The sequence below is a fragment of the Salvelinus fontinalis genome, chromosome 42 (genome assembly GCF_029448725.1).
Source record: "Salvelinus fontinalis isolate EN_2023a chromosome 42, ASM2944872v1, whole genome shotgun sequence".
Taxonomy (NCBI): Eukaryota; Metazoa; Chordata; class Actinopteri; order Salmoniformes; family Salmonidae; genus Salvelinus; species Salvelinus fontinalis.
In genome coordinates, this window is record NC_074706.1 from 9306972 (window position 1) to 9328935 (window position 21964).

The following is a 21964-nucleotide window of genomic DNA, read 5'->3' on the forward strand; positions in this document are numbered from 1 at the left end:
CTGTAAACAATTGTTGTAAAAATTACTTGTGTCATGCACAAAGTAGATGTCCTAACCGACTTGCCAAAACTATAGTTTGTTAACAAGAAATTTGTGGAGTGGTTGAAAAACGAGTATTAATGACTCCAACCTAAGTGTATGTAAACTTCCGACTTCAACTGTCTTTCTGTCTGTCTGTGTCTGTCTCTCTCTCTCTGTCTCTCTCGCTCTCTGTCTTGACAGTCTCTCCGTATCTCTCTTTATCCGCCCGTCTCTCTGTCTCTTTCTCTAGCATCCTTCCACTCTGTGTCAACATGTACTCTCTTGTATTTCCCTCCCTGTCCCCAATTTACAGATTTTCAGACTTCGTACTATGAATAATACAGTATTTGAAACTAGATTTTTGATCTGTACAACGCAGTAAATATAAGCCAGGGAACCAGCGTTTACAGAAACGTACACACTCTGCTCTGCATGTTTATCTTCCAGTCGATTCTGACATCTGTTCCACGTCTTAACTATCTCCAAATATGGAGATGTGGCATAGTAGTGGATTACTGTGAGTGGCTTTAAACCAGATCTTCCTAGACCTTACTTAATGTGAATGAACCCAAAGCCATAATATACAACACACACACACACGTTGTCCTTCCCAGTGTATCTGTTGTGACATTTTACAGTTAAGTGGGTCACTGAGTGCTAGAGCCGAATTTGCGCTGTTCTCCCTCCCTGTCGCCCGTCGACATGGCAACCACGCTGGTCGATTAAACATGCGCACATGAGTCGGGCGGAGAGGAGGGGTGGAGGAGGAGCCGGAGAGGCCTATACACACCGGCACAAGGAGGAGGGGTTGGTACAGTGTAAAAGCTAACAGCTATAGGGAGCTATTCCTCACATCCGCAACAAGAGGAAAGAGGAAGCTGTCCTCTCTATTCCTCACTGTTACATAGGTGGGTTGTTCCTTCTGAACAATAGAAGGTCACTTATAGCTACGTTATCAACGAAACCCATTTGCTAATTCCCTTTGATTTATATACTACACTATATAGTATTTCAAACCCTAACAATAGCTGCTTTGCCTAATGTCTATGACCCTTGTGTGTCTTTGTTCAGTCTTACTGCGTGTAGCGGGATGTAATTCCCCTTCCATTGTCTCGTTACCCATCCCCCTCCCTCACCTCACAGGATTAGCTGGTGTATAGCTATACAGAGAAAGGATAGAAGGGCAAAGGGGGCATGCTGCCTTGTGTTCCAATTGCTTCTATTGAAGACGCCTGTTCTATTCTTTGCCCCACTCAGAGGTAACCATTAGATAATTATGACCTTTGATCCTGTATGGATTTAAGGCGAAGGGGGGAGGGGGGTAATCCCTGGGGTGCCTGTTTGACATGGGCTCTGACAGATGGAAAGACCGAAAAGGTGACAAGAGGGGGGAGAGGCGAGAGGGAGCACGAGGGGGTGGGTAGGAGAGGAGTCTCTTTGTCATGAGGGAGATGCCTTCTGTTGTTTGTACTGTAGCAGTGTGTGTTTCTCCACTAAACTGTCTGAACCCTTTAGAATTGGGTCAGTATGACCAATTAGAGGCCCTATTATATTATATTTATTGTCCAAAATGCAGCATGGATGTACTGTGTGGGATTGAGTAGGAACACACCACAGAATGAGGGAGCTTCCATAATTTTTGTTTGTTCTCATAAAAGTCAATTTTATATGCCGTTCTGCCTGATTGTAATTGCATTTCATCTATGTTACTGTCATTGTTGACAACAATGTGTCATGGTCGATATTGTCTTGTTTTGGCATTGTTATGGTGGTTATAGGACAAATACATATTTCACTGACATTACCTAAACACACACACGCACATGCACACACACACCACTCACACATGTAGTGGCTTGCGAAAGTATTCACCCCCCTTGGCATTTTTCCTATTTTGTTGCCTTACAACCTGGAATCAAAATATATTTTGGGGGGGGTTTGTATTATTTGATTTACACGACATGCCTACCACTTTGAAGATGCTAAATATTTTTCATTGTGAAACAGACAAGAAATAAGACAAAAAAACAGAAAACTTGAGCGTGCATAACTATTCAAAGTCAATACTTTGTAGAGCCACCTCTTGCAGCAATTACATCTGCAAGTCTCTTGGGGTATGTCGCTATAAGGTTGGCACATCTAGCCACTGGGAGTTTTGCCCATTCTTCAAGGCAAAACTGCTCCAGCTCCTTCAAGTTGGATGGGTTCCGCTGGTGTACAGCAAACTGAATTCTTACCACAGATTCTCAATAGAATTGAGGTCTGGGCTTTGGCTAGGCCATACCAAGACATTTAAATCTTTCCCCTTAAACCACTCGGGTGTTGCTTTATCAGTATGCTTAGGGTCATTGTCCTGCTGGAAGGTGAATCTCCGTCTCTGTCTCAAATCTCTGAAAGACTGAAACAGGTTTCCCTCAAGAATTTCCCTATATTTAGCGCCATCCATCATTCCTTCAATCCTGACCAGTTTCCCAGTCCCTGCCGATGAAAAACATCCCCACAGCATGATGCTGCCACCACCATGCTTCACTGTGGGGATGGTGTTCTTAGGGTGATGAAAGGTGTTGGGTTTGCGCCAGACATAGCGTTTTCCTTGATGGCCAAAAACTCAATTTTAGTCTCATCTGACTAGAGTACCTTCTTCCATATGTTTGGGGAGTCTCCCACATGCCTTTTGGCGAACACCAAACATGTTTGCTTATTTTTTTTCTGGCCACTCTTCCGTAAAGCCCAGCTCTGTGGAGTGTACGGCTTAAAGTGGTCCTATGGACAGATACTCCAATCTCTGCTGTGGAGCTTTGCAGCTCCTTCAGGGTTATCTTTGGTCTCTTTGTTGGCTCTCTGATTAATGCCCTCCTTGCCTGGTACGTGGTGGGCGGCCCTCTCTTGGCAGGTTTGTTGTGGTGCCATATTCTTTCCATTTTTTAATAATGAATTTAATGGTGCTCTGTGGGATGTTCAAAGTTCCTGATATTTTTTTATAACCCAACCCTGATCTGTTCTCCACAACTTTGTCTCTGACCTTTTTGGAGAGCTCTTTGGTCTTCATGGAGCCGCTTGCTTGGTGGTGCCCCTTGCTTAGTGGTGTTGCAGACTCTGGGACCTTTCAGAACAGGTGTATATACACTGAGATCATGTGACAGATCATGTGACACTTAGATTGCACACAGGTGGACTATATTTAACTCATTATGTGACTTCTGAAGGTAATTGGTGGCATCAGATCTTATTTAGGGGCTTCATAGCAAAGGGGGTGAATACATATGCACGCACCACTTTTCAGTAAAATTTAAATTTAAACAAGTAATTTTTTAAATTTCACTTCACCAATTTGGACTATTTTGTGTATGTCCATTAGCCATTTAAATTACAGGTTGTAATGCAACAAAATAGGAAAAACGCCAAGGGGGGTGAATACTTCTGCAATGCACTGTACACACACACACACACACACACACACACACACACACACACACACACACACACACACACACACACACACACACACACACACACACACACACACACACACACACACACACACACACACACACACACACACACACACACACACACACACACACACACACACACCTCTGATCCTGGTTATGCCTTTATAATAAGTCCTCGCTCAGACCCGGCCACCTGAATGATTCTCCCCACAGCATCACAACAGCAGCAGCAGCACAGAGCGAGGCGGTCCCAGCGAGACGCTAGGCTAGCTACATTATTAATGACCCTGGCAGGCTGACAGCCCTAAATAATGGAAGAAGCATCCTCTCTGTCTCCCATCCTGAGCTTTCTGCCTCTGCCTCTGCACTCTCCCATTTGTCCAGCCTTCTCTAACATATGCCCTGTCAAGGCAACACCATCGCTACGGTTAAATGCATGCCAGACAGATGCATAGCGCTAAAATCTAACTGCAGGTGATGGAGCAGATCGCTATAAGGGAACCTATGGACCTGTACTGACAGAGGAGGACAATGGGGTTGGATTTAGTTGATGTGGTCAATGCACTACAGTATGAAGCGTTCCAAAGGACTAGAGGTGGATAGTTACAGTAGGTCTATTGACGTGTTTTAGAGGGATTTGAGTGGTTTCGGGCAGAGCCATGCTTTATGGAAAGCCATTTTTCTAATTCCATCTAAAGAAGATAGGACATAAGGATAAACCAAACAAGCTTTTCTGAATGGTAGATTATGTTGAATCGGAGAGGGATTTCAAGTTTGTGGTTCACATCCACATCGTGACCTCACCACACAAGGTGGAAGGGGTCATCTAAAGACGAGTAGGCCACACTAGACCAGGGTATAACCTTGACTATAACCGCCTATGACCCCAAACACCATAGGTCAAAACCAACTAACCCACTCAGAAAACCTACTAAAGATGACATCACAGAACTTCAGAACCGTTTTATCAAAGCTGTTTAAGGAGGGGGAAAAGCTGGTTGTGGTTTCCCTAGAGAAAGAGAAGGGGAGAGTAAGGGAAACACTCACACACACACACACACACACACACACACACACACACACACACACACACACACACACACACAGCCTGTTTGACGTGACTGTGAGCTCCAGAACTCTGTCAGCTGAAGGGATGCTAGTGACATGTGACGGCTGTCTGCCAGGGCTATCCGGCCTGTCCCCAGGGGAACGCCTCTGAAGTGGTGTCGAGGGAGGGAGGGAGGGGTTTGGTGACAACTCTCAACATAGCGTCACCTCAGGGCAGTTGAATTCTGTTTCTCTCTTTTTCTCTCCTTTTTTCTATCTCTGTCTCTTGTTCTTTCTGTCTCTCTTTCTCTTTGTCTCTCTGTCTCTCTCTCTTTCTCTTTGGCGCTCTCTCTTTCTCTCTGTATCTCTTTCTCTCTATTTTGACTCCTCTGAGCGTCATATCAAATTTTGGTATCTGACCTCACCACTCTGTTCTCAGGCAGGAGGAGTTAGACTCAACATGAGGTGCTGCATCTCTCTGTGTGTAGACTAGAAGCTGATGCACCTCTTTCACAGAACATAACACTGTCACAAGGCATTGTGACAGCATCACAGCATTTTTGCCATTGAACCTTTGGGACAAATGACCACAACCATGCACCAGTCTGTTGAGGAGAAAAACAATCAAGCATCACACAAAGCATGGGTCCGACGGCTCGGACGCTCGTCGGATGTGGCAGGGCTTGCAGACTACGAAGGGAAGCACAGCCGCTAGCTGCCCAGTGACACAAGCCTACCAGATGAGCTAAATGACTTCTATGCTCGCTTCGAGGCAAGTAACACTGAAGCATGCATTAGAACATCAGCTGTTCCGGACGACTGTGTGATCACGCTCTCCGTAGCCGATGTGAGTTAGACCTTTAAACAGGTCACCATTTACAAGGCTGCAGGGCCAGACGGATTACCAGGACGTGTATTCCGAGCATGCGCTGACCAACTGGCAAGTGTCTTCACTGACATTTTCAACCTGTCCCTGACTGAGTCTGCAATACCAACATGTTTCAAACAGACCACCATCGTCCCTGTGCCCAAGAACACTAAGGTAACCTGCCTAAATGACTACCGACCCGTAGCACTCATGTCTGTAGCTATGAAGTGCTTTGAAAGGCTGGTCATGGCTCACATCAACACCATTATCGCAGAAACCCTAGAACCACTCCAATTTGCATACCGCACCAACAGATCCACTGATGATGCAATCTCTATTCCACTCCACACTGCCCTTTCACACCTGGACAAAAGGAACACCTATGTGAGAATGCTATTTATTGACTACAGCGCAGCGTTCAACACCATAGTGCCCTCAAAGCTCATCACTAAGCTAATGACTCTGAGACTTAACCTCTTAAAGCATTGTTGGTTAAGGGCTCGTAAGTAAGCATTTGACTGTACGGTCCACACCTGTTGTATTCGGCTCATGTGACAAATACAATTTGATTTGATGTGATTCACACATTTTATTGAGTGCTTTGCACCACGGACAATCGGAGAAAGTGTTGTTGGACTGTCTTTCAAGTGGCTTCATACTATACCACCGATTTCTCCAATTAACCCATTTCACCCAAACAACAAACAACAAATCAATAAAACAGAACAATGATTTGCTGTGTATCTGTCTGTCTCCCTGTGTAAGGAAACATCCCATCACAGAGCCAAAGTAGACTACTTTGAGAGGCGCCTGAGAAAACGGCACCTGCAGTTACTGTAGGGGCTCTGGGACCCCGTTACTGCTCTTACCGCTACTTCTCTAGACTGATATGCAAATGATGCATATTAATTATTCACCAGGCTGCTTTCATATCTCCTGTAGTGTTAGAGGCTTGAACAGCTTATTTTCTTTGTTGCTTGGTGTTGTACTGAAGGATCCTCCCCGGTTCCATTTCTCCCAATCTCCCCTAGTCTCTCTGTTGTCTGGGCTGAGCCATATTACATTTTAATATTCATTTTAATACTCCAATGATGGACAGATAGAATGTGTGTTATCCTTCCTAACAGTATTAAAAAAAAATGTTTACCTCGTCCCACCCCGCCCCCCAACCCAAATTTCCTATCATCCTTTGAACTTTGGAAATGGAGAGAGGGGCGGCCGCTTCAAAGGAGCATCTATCCCTTAATAATGACTTTAAATCCTATTAGTGGAAATGTACACCTGCTAGAGCCACACTTGTTTTTTCTATGCCACACACACACACACACACACACACACACACACACACACACACACACACACACACACACACACACACACACACACACACACACACACACACACACACACACACACACACACACACGCTTCTTTCCTCATAATTTTTCAGTTTTCTTTCCGTCTGTCTGCCTATCCTGTATTTGGAATACTGGCATCTTCATAAATCATTTAAAAAGTGATGGTTTAAAGGGAATGCACCATAGGTACCATAGTAACAAGGCTCTAATCATATGAAACCATGTAGCTTGCCTGCCTCACTGCCCACAGGGATAATTCATCCACTTCTGGAAACTCATTCAGAACAGCTAGTCCAAACCTGATTTACACATGCATTACTACAATTAACCAGTTGTGCCGACCGATCATTCCAATGTGTTCCCCATGAAACTGGTCGCCTAATTCGTTAGCGAACCTGACATTCATTTTAATGTTCTGCCATTTTTTCAAACATTATTGCATCTGATTTGATGGTAAGGCTGATGAAAACACCTTCATATTTTGTGTGTGTGTGTGTGTGTGTGTGTGTGTGTGTGTGTGTGTGTGTGTGTGTGTGTGTGTGTGTGTGTGTGTGTGTGTGTGTGTGTGTGTGTGTGTGTGTGTGTGTGTGTGTGTGTGTGTGTGTGTGTGTGTGTGTGTGGTTGAAGTGGGGGTTAGCGTGTTATAGCCTGAGGAAAGTAGTGTTATTGTTGTGATCTTGGCTTCTCCGTCCTGCTCTGAGGGCGTTGCTTCCCTAACCGTCCCTGACAGTCACACTTTAGGCTTCTGTGGTGACACTACCACAATACTACCACACTACATCCTCAGTCACACTGTAGGCTTCTGTGGTGACACTACCACAATACTACCACACTACATCCTCAGTCACACTGTAGGCTTCTGTGGTGACACTACCACAATACTACCACACTACATCCTCAGTCACACCCAGGCATTTCAAATCACTTGCGATCAATTCTTCATTAAAGATAGATACACATTTAAGCCTGCAAGAACTATAAAACATTTATATGTCATGAATTGCGCCGAGTTTGATTTGAGTCACACATCGGTCTGAAACATTTACAATTCATAAAGGAATGTCAAATCAAATTTGGACAATGATATCTGTCTATTGGTCTCGCGTGCCGAGAAACTGTACTAATAACGATGATGAATATGCCACAAGATTAACAGATAGAATGCTGAGAGAGAAAAAAAGGGGCCAATCGTCACCCCCTGTGGAGCCGAGCAGCATGGGAGATATTACCCAGGATGCAGCCTGTCGGTGGAGCATGAGTTGCAATGAGACAAAGGGTTTACTTGAGACACAAAGGGAATATTATCTGCTCAGTGCCAAAATCCACACTTGCATACCCACACTAGCATACCACTTCAACTAAAGCAATATATTGGGACATACATTTTAAGTGCTATGCTCATGTAGATAATGGAATACATCGTATTCTATGTGGTTACTGTAAGCAATATTCTCCCATCTCTTCCTGTTGTGACATAGAAAGTAGGTAGATACTGTATCGTTGGCTTATGATATCGTCTTCTATCCCAACACTGTTACGGTGCCTGTCTCTCCCTACTCTGTGGCAGTAGATGGTACTCCAGGTAGATACTGCATCTGTATTGAATGTCTGGTATTGACTTAGCCTTCCAACAGACAGCTCGGTGCTGCTTGATTCAATTATGAAGGGACAATGGAGTAGAATGAAGTGGCCTGTGACATTGGCACATCGGTTACTGCCCTATGAGACCTGGTGACTAGACTAAATGGGGTGTCTGGTTTCTATTGGTCTAGACTGCGAAAGGGTGAGCTGGACTGGAAGGGTGTGGTGTTAGTCAAGGATAGTTTATCTGATCATATTGGGATCAAGGTTTTGGATCTATATGTAATCTGTCTGTGTGTCTGTGTGTGTGTGTGTGTGTGTGTGTGTGTGTGTGTGTGTGTGTGTGTGTGTGTGTGTGTGTGTGTGTGTGTGTGTGTGTGTGTGTGTGTGTGTGTGTGTGTGTGTGTGTGTGTGTGTGTGTGTGTGTGTGTGTGTGTGTGTGTGTGCGTGCGCGTGTGTGTTAGAGCTGGGACGATAAATCGTACACTATTGACACCGACCATACCGATCACTTATCGCAGGCATTTTGCTGATATCGTTCATTACAATAAGGAGCCTACTGTATACTAGAGAAATGTGAAGTTTGAAATGAAATAAGTTTGCTCACATGGGTGTTTGTTAATGGGACAATTGATGGTTACAACCATCAAACTAGTGGTATTAGGTCAAGGGATAATAAAAGAAAATCGTTAATATTATAAACTTATCCTTCTATTTATCGTTATCGCATAAATTCAGGCATTTATCGCTCTAGCATGCGTGCATGTGTGCCTGTAGCCACGCTGCCATTGTATTAAGTGACTGGAATAAGAATTATCGTCAAAGGAAATTCATTTAGTCAAAGGAAATTCAGGTTAATTTCACATTGTCTGGCCTCAGCTCCATAACTCCTATAATTGATGGGATGCTGTACTGTCTGCCAAGGCAGCTGGGATATCTCCTTCTGTATAGATTAACCATGGCTCCTCTTTATACACATGCAAGGGCTCTAGTCCCTTTCTGTAATCTATCAATACCTGCCATGCTATTCTACTGGACGCCGGTCAACATTAACAATGCACTGGACAAACAGATATACCTCTCATCCCCCTTATCACACAAGCAAACACACAGGCTCTGGGTTGTAGGTAGTTAACCTGAGTCATAATGGATGTGTAGGCCTAGTGTGTGGTTCACTATGTCATATAATAGTAATAACCTATTTCCCCTCATCCACCGCTAATGAGTAACACCCACCTGGCTGATTCACGCCAAGGCAGCCATTTTGGCACTCGAGCTCCTCTCATCACGCATCACACTGGTGTGACACTGAAATGGTGGGTGTGAAACATCAACTAGACTGGCAATGTGAAATAATGGCCTAACTGGCCCCTGTATCCTTTTAGTCTGCATATATAGGGAATAGGGGGCCATTTCAGACGGCGTCACAGTCAGTCCTAGAAACATGGAGGTGTGAAATATGGACTGTAGTGAAAATGTCAACCAGAGTGCCAGTCTCAGTGTGAGAAACAGCCGTGGTATATATCGGCTAGTAGCTAACCCACGGACGGTTAGGTCATTACCCATTTGCCCTTGGGCCATTCGGCCTGTTTGCTATTCCAGTCAGGAGCCCAGTTGGAGGATGAAGGCAGCGGAGCTTATCTCAGTTCTGCCTCTGAGTCACACGCGCCGGCTGGCTGAGAGATGGGTAATAGCGCCGACCGCTAGCCGTCTGTATGTCTGTCTGAGGAAAGGGGGAGAGGCAGTGGTGGTGAAAACGGGCTAGCAAGGCTAATGATTGATCATCTCATCTCACTACGGTTCGGCTGCCCATTACAAATGAGATTTGAATGGGGCAAAATGTTCATGCCTTAAGGAGTAGGACTCGATGCTGTGAGAAGTAGCTCTGACAGTAATTTGATCATGAACTGCTTCTCACAGGTGCTGGGGGAAAAAATGTACGATTACACACAAGGTTTTGTGTAGGTTGATGTTTGATGTGAGGTCTCAAGGCGGTCTTTTTAAAAGTCCCAGTTTAATTAGCGAATTATCTCAGTACAGCGCCGAGCTCAGTTATAGACAATGCAGCGTATTTAGATGTAGGAACTTGATTTCCTTTGCTTGTGTTCAAAAGCACGACCATAAGTAAACCCATGCGCTCTGCCTTATGCATCAGAGCTCAAACGCCAGGCTTTGCATAAATTAAGTCGTCAGTGCAGAAGTGGACATTGGCATGTCCCCCATTCCCAAGGCTGCACAGCCTATACCGAAGACTATGTATGCAAACACAGGATGGAATCAGTGGTAAACTGAATTGTCTCATTTGACAGTTGGATGAGCTAAAACAAAGAGCCTGAACAGACAGGGAAGCCAAACAGAAATCATTTGGGGGATTGACAAGTATATAGACTAGTATTGTGTAAGGAAGTTCACAAACCTGCTGATTTGTATCTTACCCTCACTATGGCCAATCAGAAGGCGTGCATTCAAAATAGAAGAATATTTGAGGATAATAAGTGATTTATAGTGAAATGAATGTGTCTATGTGTTGTTTGATTATCTCCATGAGTGTCTGAACAGCTCTCTTCCACATCTGTCAAAGTCAATGACTGATTGGCTGCATTCCTAATGAGGTCGATGAGTGACTGTTAGTAGTATGAGCTGATTGGCTGTGATCTCACTCAGGTCGATGACTGACTGTTAGTAGTATGAGCTGATTGGCTATTATCCCACTGAAGTTGATGAGTGACTGTTAGTAGTATGAGTTGATTGGCTGTGATCTCACTCAGGTCGATGACTGACTGTTAGTAGTATGAGCTGATTGGCTATTATCCCACTGAAGTTGATGAGTGACTGTTAGTAGTATGAGCTGATTGGCTGTGATCTCACTCAGGTCGATGACTGACAATAGTAGTATGAGTTGATTGACTGTGATCCCAATGAGGTCGATGAGTGACAGTTAGCAGTGTGAGCTGATCGGCTGCATTCCCAATGAGGTAAATGACTGACAGTAAGAGCAGGGCGGGCACAACCCCAACTCTAAATCTCTAATACCCTTCAAAGGAGTGGGCACAGAGGTGGGTCAATGTGCCAGCTGGAATGAAATATCACACAGCTTTTAAAATAATTTAATAACAATCCGACAGACGCCATACCTCCCCTCTGTCTCTCGTTTTATTGCCTCACTTTAACGTTTGTTAAATGTCTGAGCGGCTACTTCGTAATGACAGGCATTCTGGAAGAGGCCTATGCACCTGCAGGGGATAATAGTGTACAAAGCCAATCAATGCTTATGCCACAGCCTATGCTCGTTTGTACTAGCAACTTCTATGTCATTAGCACTTGAGGTATAGCCTAGGCTAAAATTCATTCTGCTCACTATTTCTGTAAGGGCTGGTTTCAAATCAAATCACATTTTATTTGTCACACGCACCGAATCCAACAGGTGTAGACCTTACAGTGAAATGTTTACTTACAAGCACTTAACCAACAATGGAGTTTTAAGAAAACACCAACAAAGAAAAGTAAGAGATAAGAAAAACAAATAATTAAAGAGCAGCAGTAAATAACAATAGCGGGGCTGTCGCGCTCGTGATTAAAGACGGGCCAAGGCGCAGCGTGTGTAGAGTTCCACATCTTTATTTCGGTGAAACTACAAAACAAAACAATAAACCAACAACGAAACGTGAAAGTAGTGGTGCACATGCACAAACACAAAACAATATCCCACCAACACAGGTGGGAAAAATGGCTACCTAAATATGATCCCCAATTAGAGGCAACGATTACCAGCTGCCTCTGATTGGGAACCATATAAAAGACCAACATAGAAATATTGAGCTAGAACACCCCCTAGTCACACCCTGACCTACTACACCATAGAGAACCAAGGGCTCTCTATGGTCAGTGCGTGACAGTACCCCCCCCAAAGGTGCGGACTCCGGCCGCAAAACCTGAAACCAAATGGGGGGGTTCCGGTGCGGGTCGTAGCCCCCCTCAGACCCCGGATCTGACCATGGCGCCGGGCTGAACGCCGTGCCTGGACTGGGCACCGGCACAGAGGGCTCCGGCCCTGGAGCTGGGTTGGACGTCGTGCCTGGACTGGGCACCGGCGCAGAGGAAGGCTCCGGCCTTGGAGCGGGACTGGACGCCGTGCTTGGACTCGGCATTGGCGCAGAGGAAGGCTCCGGCCTAGGAGCTGGGTTGGACGCCGCGTCCAGACTGGGCACCGGCGCAGAGGAAGGCTCCTGCCATGAAGCGGGACTGGACGCCGTGCCTGGACTGGGCACCGGCGCAGAGGAAGACTTGGAGCTGGCACCGCAAGTACCGGGGAGACGCACTGGAGGCCTGGTGCGTGGAGCTGGCACAGGTGGCACCGGACTAGTGACACGCACTTCAGGGAGAGTGCGGGGAGCTGGCACAGGACGTACCGGACTGGGGAGGCGCACTGGAGGCCTGGTGCGTGGAGCCGGCACAGGTGGCACCGGACTCGTGACACGCACTTCAGGGCGAGTGCGGGGAGCTGGCACAGGACGTACCGGACTGGGGAGGCGCACTAGAGGCCAGGTGCGTGGAGCCGGCACAGGTGGCACCAGACTGGTGACACGCACTTCAGGAAGGGTGCGGAGAGCTGTCACAGGACTCACCAGACTGCTGACAGGCTCTTCAGGTCGGATGCCGTGCAGAACACACCTACATAACATTTCTCTCATCTCTCTCTCTCCCAACTTCTCTATCGCCTCCCTGACGGTCTATGGCTCTTCAGGGTGAGTACGGGGAGCTGGTACAGATAGCACCGGACTGATGACCCGCTCTTCCACTCTCCGCTGCTCCGCCGACCACCCCTCCCAAACAAAAATCGTGGGGTTTCTGTGGCCGCGGTCCCCGGCGTCGTCGCTGTCCTTCCACCTTCCTTGGTGTCTCCTTCCAAGGAAGGGTCTCACAACCTCCCATAATTTCTTCCCAGGTCCAAAACTCTTTTACCTCCGTCACACGCTGCTTGGTCCTTGCTTGGTGGGATATTCTGTCACGCTTGTGATTAAAGACGGACCAAGGCGCAGCCTGTGTAGAGTTCCACATCTTTATTTCAGTGAAACTTCAAAACAAAACAATATCGGCTACCTAAATATGATCCCCGATTAGAGGCAACGATTACCAGCTGCCTCTAATTGGGAACCATACAAAAGACCAACATATAAATATTGAGCTAGAAAACCCCCTAGTCACACCCTGACCTACTACACCATAGAGAACCAAGGGCTCTCTATGGCCAGGGCGTGACAGAGGCTACATACAGCGGGTACCGGTACAGAGTCAATGTGTCACTGTGCGGGGGCTCCGGTGTCGAGGTAATTGAGGTAACTATGTACATGCAGGTAGGGTTATTAAAGTGGCTATGCATAGATAATAACAGAGAGTAGCAGCAGCGTAGGGGGTAGGGGGGTGGGGGTGTAGGGGGTGTGGCAATTAGTCTGGGTAGCCAGGTAGCCATTAGATTAGCTGTTCAGGAGTCTTATGGCTTGTGGGTAGAAGCTGTATAGAAGCCTCTAGGACCTAGACTTGGTTCCCCAGTACCGCTTGCCGTGCGGTAGCAGAGAGAGCAGTCTATGACTAGGGTGGCTGGAGTCTTTGGTTTCCCAGACACAGATTAAGCCTAGTCCTGGACTGAAAAGCAAACTCAATGGAGAGTATCTAGTCTCGGCTTAATCTGTGTCCTGGAGCCGGCCCTAAGAGTATAACGCAGGGAATTGTGGGGTATTGTTCCTGGCTATCAAGCTTCATAACCAGACATGGTATCTAACCCTATATAAATAGCCCGTCTTAAACACCCGCCCAGGATTTAAAAAAAGAAGTAGGCTTTCTTAATTAAAATTCACAAGCGGGGGTTGCCTTGAAACGTCTTATTTTAAGTAAAGGGAACTTTTCCTCCGCAGGGCACAGGGAGGAGGCGAGAAGAGATTACCATTTTAATAAGTAGTGTAGAAGGCTGAGCAGGCCAGATAGACAGACTAGGCCGTCACTGGGTGATTGGGCATCCAAGCCAAAGACCCCTGGGAAATGGAGTTGATAGTGCTGACAGAGAACAATTGAGCCAAGCGAGCATCTCTATCCATCACCATTCAATGTGAGTGTTTGTGTGCGTGTCACCATCCATCTAGATGAAAAAACAACCACTTAGACCCGCACAGCAGTACAGTAAATTTACCCTAGCCTCCCCATTAAGAGACTCATATCCCCTTTAAGATACACTTGGAAAGTAAATATTGATTAGTTATCAATAAAATGTCAGCTATCTATCAATTCTGTATCCTAGCATAGATTAGACTAGATGAATACATGGATTTCTCCCAATCATGAATATACTAGATCAATTAGACAATATGTTCCTTCCCAGATCTCAAACATGCACACACCGCCATAAGTTCTCTCTCTGTTGGTGAAATCATCCCTTTCCTGACATGCCTGTGGCGTCTATGACGTATCACTAAGAATGATGATCCAACATAGCCCCCCCCCCCCCCCCCCCCCCCCCCCCCCCCCCCGCTGGCTGTTCACCAGGCAACTGTGTTGAGTGCTGGACATTGTTAGACGTGTATTTGAACAGAGGGGTCTGAACCAGGCAGTCAGTAGGATGACATCCTATTGGGCGTGTGTGGAGGGAGGGAGTGAGGGAGGGTTGGGTGGGTTAGGGATGGTGCCAGTGGTGTAAAGTACTTAAGTAAAAATACTTTAAAGTACTACTTAAGTCGTTTTGGGGGGCTTTCTGTACTTTACCATTTATATTTTGGACAACTTTTACTTCACTATATTCCTAAAGAAAATAATGTACTTTTTACTCCATACATTTTTTCCCTGACACCCAGGGAAATGGTGATGTGGCGGCAGGTAGCCTAGTGGTTAGATAGTTGGACTAGTATGTCACGCCCTGACCGTAGAGAGCTTTTTATGTCTCTTTTTATGTCTCTCTGTCTTTGGTTTGGTTATGGTGTGATTTGGGTGGGCATTCTATGTTCATTTTCTATGTTTTGTATTTCTTTGTGTTTGGCTGGGTGTGGTTCTCAATCAGAGGCAGCTGTCTATCGTTGTCTCTGATTGAGAATCATACTTAGGCAGCTTTTTCCCACCTGTGTTTTGTGGGTAGTTGTTTTCTGTTTTGTGTCTGCACCAGACAGAACTGTTTCATGTTGTTCCATTCTATTATTTTGTCTCAGTGTTCAGTTTAAATAAATAATCATGAACACTTACCACGCTGCGCTTTGGTCCGATCCTTCTCATTCTGACGACGAACGTTACATAGTAACCGAAAGGTTGCAAGATCGAATCAGCGAGCTGACAAGGTAAAAATCTATTGTTCTGCCCCAGAACAAGACTATTCCTAGGCCGTCATTGAAAATAAGAATTTGTTCTTAACTGACTTGCCTAGTAAAATAAAAAAGTACTCGTAACATTTTGAACGCTTAGCAGGACAGGAAAATGGTCCAATTCACGCACTTATCAAGAGAACATCCCTGGTCATCCCTACTGCCTCTGATTTGGCAGACTCAATAAACACAAATGCTTAATTTGTAAATTATGTCTGAGTATTGGAGTGTGCCCCTGGCTGTCCGTAAATTAAAAAAAACAAGAAAATGGTTCCGTCTGATTTGCTTAATATAAGGAATTTGAAATAATGTACACTTTTACTTTCGACACTTAAGTATAGTTGAGCAATTATATTTACTTTTGATAGTTAAGTATGTTTAAACCAAATAGTTTTAGTCTTTTACTCAAGTAGTATTTTACAGGCTGACTTTCACTTTTACAATTTTCTATTAAGGTATCTTTACTTTTACTCATGTATGACATTTGGGTACTTTTTCCACCACTGGCTGGCTCTGGCTCTGGGTGTCCATGCCTATCTGCCGGCCTGTGTCCGTGTACATGTGATTGTGCATATATGCAGGGAAAGGGAAAGAGGGATACCTAGTCTGTTGTCCAACTGAATGTATCCCCTCTGAATCAGAGAGGTGCTGGGGGCTGCCTTAATTAACATCCACGTCGTCAGCGCCCGGGGAACAGTGGGTTAACTGCCTTGCTCAGGGGCAGAACAACAGATTTGTACCTTCCGGTTACTGGCCCAATGCTCGGTTACTGGCCCAACGCTCTAACCACTAGACTACCTGCCGTATCCCCCATAGGCATGTTGCCCTACAGACAACTACTACACTCCCCCACAGTGGGTAACAGCATGGCAGAAGAAGAGGATGGCGTGGCTACGGACACATCCTCCTCACAGCGTCTAGCCTGACATATTGTATAGAGGAGGGCAATGTAATTACAACCTGCCACCACCCTATTTAGTCATGTCTCTGCTGGGCTGAGGGTAATGGAAAACGAACATTGTCTTATTCCATTTGCAGGCCTTCGCTGTGTTCGGGCGTACTGCGAACACATACGTGCACACACGTACACACACACACACACACACACACACCCCCCACTCACATCAGCTAATAGATTCGTAGAATGAAGGATTTTTTTCCTGGGAAAGATAGTGAACTGAGCTGCTCGTTCCCACTTTGTGCTGACAATGGCTTTCCCAGATTCAGTCCTGGGGGCATCCGGCCGACCGTATCCAATGAATATCCATGGACTCTTTCGAATGTTTCTCAACTGAGAGAGCACAGTTTGTGTTAGTATTCTGAGCTGGGCATTGGGGCAAGACGGAAAGGCATACTTCGGTGAAAGCAGTGGAGGTGCAATCGTGTCATCTTTGCAATTCATTGCACCAGTTATAGAATGAATAAGATGAAATAGTGAAGTTATAGCGATAGTATTTACAACTGACTCTAGTAAATGCAGTATGATTTTTCAAGAAACGTGATCAACCCATTATCACTTGGAATGGGAAAATACCTTGGTCTGTTAATCCAAGTTATACAGCTTGCTTGAATCATTCCCCAAGTCCTCACCCACATGTCGTATCAGCTTTGTAAATAATTGATCAGCTGCCATCATACAGATACTTATGACTCCATCGTTTAGCCGATTTATCAGGTGTGTTTGTAGATTAATGAAGGTGCCCACTGCCCATATTGTGCTTTGATCCCTGTGGACTGGGCTCAGAAATCAATACCCCACTGTGTCTAGTCTGCCACACACACACACACTCCCTCTCTCTCGCTCTCTCACACACACACACACACACACACACACACACACACACACACACACACACACACACACACACACACACACACACACACACACACACACACACACACACACACACACACACACACACACACACACACACACACACACACACACACACACACACACACACACACACACACACAAGAAAATGTTGAAGCCTGTGCAAGGGGTGTGTAGACATTCACTAGCGACCGTATATAGCCATGCCCATTCAGTCCAACACCAAGGAACCAATGTTACTAATTGGGGCAATTAGACTAGGATTGGGGCAATTAGAAACAGGTGACCCTGTACTTTTTTGACACAGAGATTGGTTTTATCTTGCTGAATACCCCTGCATGATACAGTAATCTTCCCTCAATGCACAAAGAGGAGGGTACTGTAAAATGATCACATATCCTTTGCTTACTATTATCACTGTAATTTATTCACCAATATTTATTTATCAAGAATATACATTAAAATCAGTATACCACATGGCCTGATGGGGATGATGATGATGTGAAACAGTATAGATTCCGATTATTTTGTCAGTTTCTCCTCTCCCTGTGTCAGTCTTGGCACTCTGAAGACATGGGGAGTGAGTTGACGGGTCTTTCCTGTCTCTCGCCTGACTGCACAGACACATACACACACACGCGCGCGCACGCGCACACACACACTCCTCTGTGCCTTAAGGGGATAATAAGCATGATTGACAGTGAAAGAGACGTGCAGAGGATTCTGAACTAAGTCTGATTTCCTATTGGCTGAAGTCTGGTCCTGTGCTCACGGAAGACTCAATACCACCTGACATCAACTGACTAACACACACACACACACACACACACACACACACACACACACACACACGCGCGCGCGCGCGGTTACGCACATTCTCCAGGCTGCAGCAGTGATGGTCTACCAGAGCATCCTGTGTATGCCAGAGAGGGGTATAACAGAAATAGACAGGAGTGCTTTCAGGTGATGTCAAGGTGTAGCGTAGGTGTGAGGGTTATTCATTCACAACACAACTGGGACCCTGCAGTTTAAATGCCTTCCAAGTGTTCTAACTAAAGCAAGTCCAGAGGCACTAATGTACAACAGAGGCAGAACAGAACTGGGATTTGTGCTGTAGTCACCAACTGCACAGTAGTAATACAACAAGGAAAAACTAGCCTGAGTGCCAGTCTGTTTGAGCTATCATGCCAACTCCTTTTCATTCCCTGTCATGCCAAACAGCAATGTTGTTGACATTGGCAAGAGCACGAATGGATCTGGGACCAGTCTATGGAAAATAGGAGTTCAATATTACAATTGGACATTTGTCGTTTCATTTGATAAGCGATATCTGAACCTGGCCTATCCAGTCCAGTTGAAGATAGATGGGAACGTTACACTCAAGTATCACAAACACGCTTTTTCTTCATCGGAGACGGTCAGATAGACACTTCCTGTAGTCTGAGATAATAAAACACCCCCCCCCCCCCCCTCACAGACACAGTATTATCCATTACACTGCATCTCTCCTTCTATCCCTCTCTCACTGTGTCCTCTCCTTCTAGCTATCAGTGTTCTGTTTTGTAGCTCTCACTCTCACTCACTCTCTCACTCTCTCACTCACCGTGTTTACGACTAGTCATAAATCCAGCAGCTGCTCTAGCCTGGGTGAAGGGAGGGATTCCATTTGCAGGGCCGCAATCCGCAATCCACAGATCAATACTGTTTGCGCTCTTTATATTAAACCCATAAATCTATCCGAGGAGCGATTATGATTGGCTGGAGTGTCATTAAACTTCCTTCCCAAGATGGCAACAGGCGATTTATTGGCTCTGGGTCAACTGGAGAAATGTGGTTTGTTGTTATCGGATGATAGATGGGATATAATTTGACCCCTGTGCGTTTTAAATGAGATGAGGTGGGATTTGGTGTAGTAAAATAGATGTAATAAAATAAAAGGTTGAAGGAAAAATGCTGATTTAATGATCTTCTGATTCTGAATCAACGATTCCCTCGCTGTGCTTTTATTTCTTTCCTTTGGTTCTGGTGTCAAACGTATTTCAATTCCTGTCAAGCCGTGAATAGAGTGTGACATGTACAGTGTTTCATGACTAAAGACGGTGGTAGAATATCTTAGATATTCACAGGTGCTCTAGCCTAAACGTTCTCCTCTTCTCTCTGTCCAGGATGCTTTGAGTGCTGCGTCAAATGCCTGGGCGTCCTCCCGTATGCCTCTCTCTTCGCGACCATCCTTCTGTACGCCGGGGTGGCGCTGTTCTGTGGCTGCGGGCACGAGGCCCTCTCTGGCACCGTCACCATCCTGCAGAACTACTTCGAGGTGGTCCGAGCACCCGTGGAAACCCTGGACGTCTTAACCATGTGAGTCTGGGTGTGTTTGCGTGGGAGGGGTGTCACAGTGTTTTTTTCCGCCCTTTTCAAAATGACTCATGGACTGGTAAGTCAAAACACCTACATGCAGCCTGGAGATGTGTTGAAACTCAAGGAGGAGAAGTTGCCTTGGAATTTTCACTTCCTCCTACTCCTTGTCTGCTTCGACCCCTGGAGAAACTAGCCTCATTAGTGTGGTTAAAACAGCAGTCTGTGTGTCCTATTTTGAAAGCTTCAGTACCTGTAAAGGGAATGGTTCCAATCTCACCTGTGCTATGACTGGTACACCTAGTTAACACCTTATCGAGACGCCATATCCTCGGTCGCCCGAGATAGTAAAATGTACATGTCCCCCAAGTAGTCCCTGGTGATTGCTACTGGAAGTAAGTCACAGTTACTTAACGGATCATTTTCTTCTCTTTCTTTCTTCTGAAGTGATTAACCATTAGCGGTGCACAGCTGTCTTGTAAGTGTAGATTGAGGTCGGCAAATCTCCCTTACATCTACATTATTACTCACTATCTATACATATACCCAACAAGATTAGTATTTCAAATGTGATTAGGTAAAACTATCCTTACTCTCCCCTCCCTTATCTCAATACACAACAGTACAGTACTGAACTGTTGAAGCGATGGTGAGTCTCAATATACAGTGACTGAAATGACTGCAACTCTTTGTTAAGTGTTAGTTTCAGAGTGGGTGGCAAGGAATAAGTCAGTTCTAAATATTTCAAAAACTTCAAGCATTGTATTTGGGACAAATCATTCACTAAACCCTAAACTTCAACTAAATATTGTAATAGATCATGTGGAAATTGAGCAAGTTGAGATGACTAAACTGCTTGGAGTAACTCTTGTAAACTGTCATGGTCAAAACATATTGATACAACAGTAGCTAAACTGGGGAGAAGTCTGTCCATAATAAAGGTCTACTCTGCCTTCTTAACAACACTATCAACAAGGCAGGTCCTACAGGCCCTGGCTTTGTCGCACCTGGACTACTGTTCAGTCGTGTGGTCAGGTGCCACAAAAAAGGACTTAGGAAAATTGCAATTGGGTCAGAACAGTGCAGCACGGCTGGCCCTTGGCTGTACACAGAGAGCTAATATTAATAATATGCATGTCAATCTCTCATGGCTCAAAGTGGAAGAGAGATGGACTTCATCACTACTTTTATTTATAAGAGGTATTGACATGTTGAATGCACCGAGGTCTGTCAACAGGTCGGACACCCATGCATAACCCACAAGACATGCCACCAGAGGTCTCTTCACAGTCCCCGAGTCCAGAACAGACTATGAGAGGCGCACAGTAATACATAGAGCCATGACTACATGGATTTCTATTCCACATCAAGTAACTGATGCAAGGAGTACAATTAGATTTAAAAAACAGATAAAAAACACCTTATGGAACAGCGGGGACACACGATAGCGTACAGACTACACACACACGTGCACATGGATTTAGTACTGTAGATATGTGGTAGTGGTGAAGTAGGGGCCTGAGGGCACACAGTCTGTTGTGAAATCTGTGAATGTGTTGTAATGTTTTTAAAATTGTATAAACTGCTTTCATTTTGCTGGACCCCAGGAAGATTAGCTGCTGCCGTGGCAGGTGTATTCATCAGGTGTTTGATCATGAATATGTGTCTGAGAGGGAGGGAGGGAGATTTTTCCCTGACGCAGCACACTGACGGAGATCGATTCTTCCACTCCTGTGTGGACTCCAATATCCTGTGTGTGTGTGTGTGTGTGTGTGTGTGTGTGTGTGTGTGTGTGTGTGTGTGTGTGTGTGTGTGTGTGTGTGTGTGTGTGTGTGTGTGTGTGTGTGTGTGTGTGTGTGTGTGTGTGTGTGTGTGTGTGTGTGTGTGTGTGCGTGATGTCTTGGCACGGGGCCGTTGGGGGATTTAAGCCCTCTGAAATCACTCTGGGTTGTCCCGGGCGCACCTGCTCACCGGAACTCTGCCTGCCGAGAGGGAGGGAGGGAGGGGGTGTGTGCTAGTGACTGCAAGTGTGTGTGTGCTTCTACTAGATGTTGGAAATGGCAGGAGATTGTGACATGAGCAGTAGACCTGGCCTAACTGATGTAACT

General features: G+C 45.6%; 1 protein-coding gene across 3 annotated transcripts in view; it reads left to right on the forward strand.

Moving 5' to 3' along the window:
• Positions 1–21964, forward strand: part of LOC129841498 (neuronal membrane glycoprotein M6-a) — a 70917-nt gene that overhangs the window by 39864 nt on the left and 9089 nt on the right. For all 3 annotated transcript variants that reach the window (XM_055909786.1, XM_055909787.1, XM_055909785.1), the window contains exon 2: positions 19667–19859. In XM_055909786.1, coding sequence (XP_055765761.1) covers positions 19667–19859 — 193 coding nt within the window. The remainder of the gene's footprint in view (positions 1–19666; positions 19860–21964) is intronic.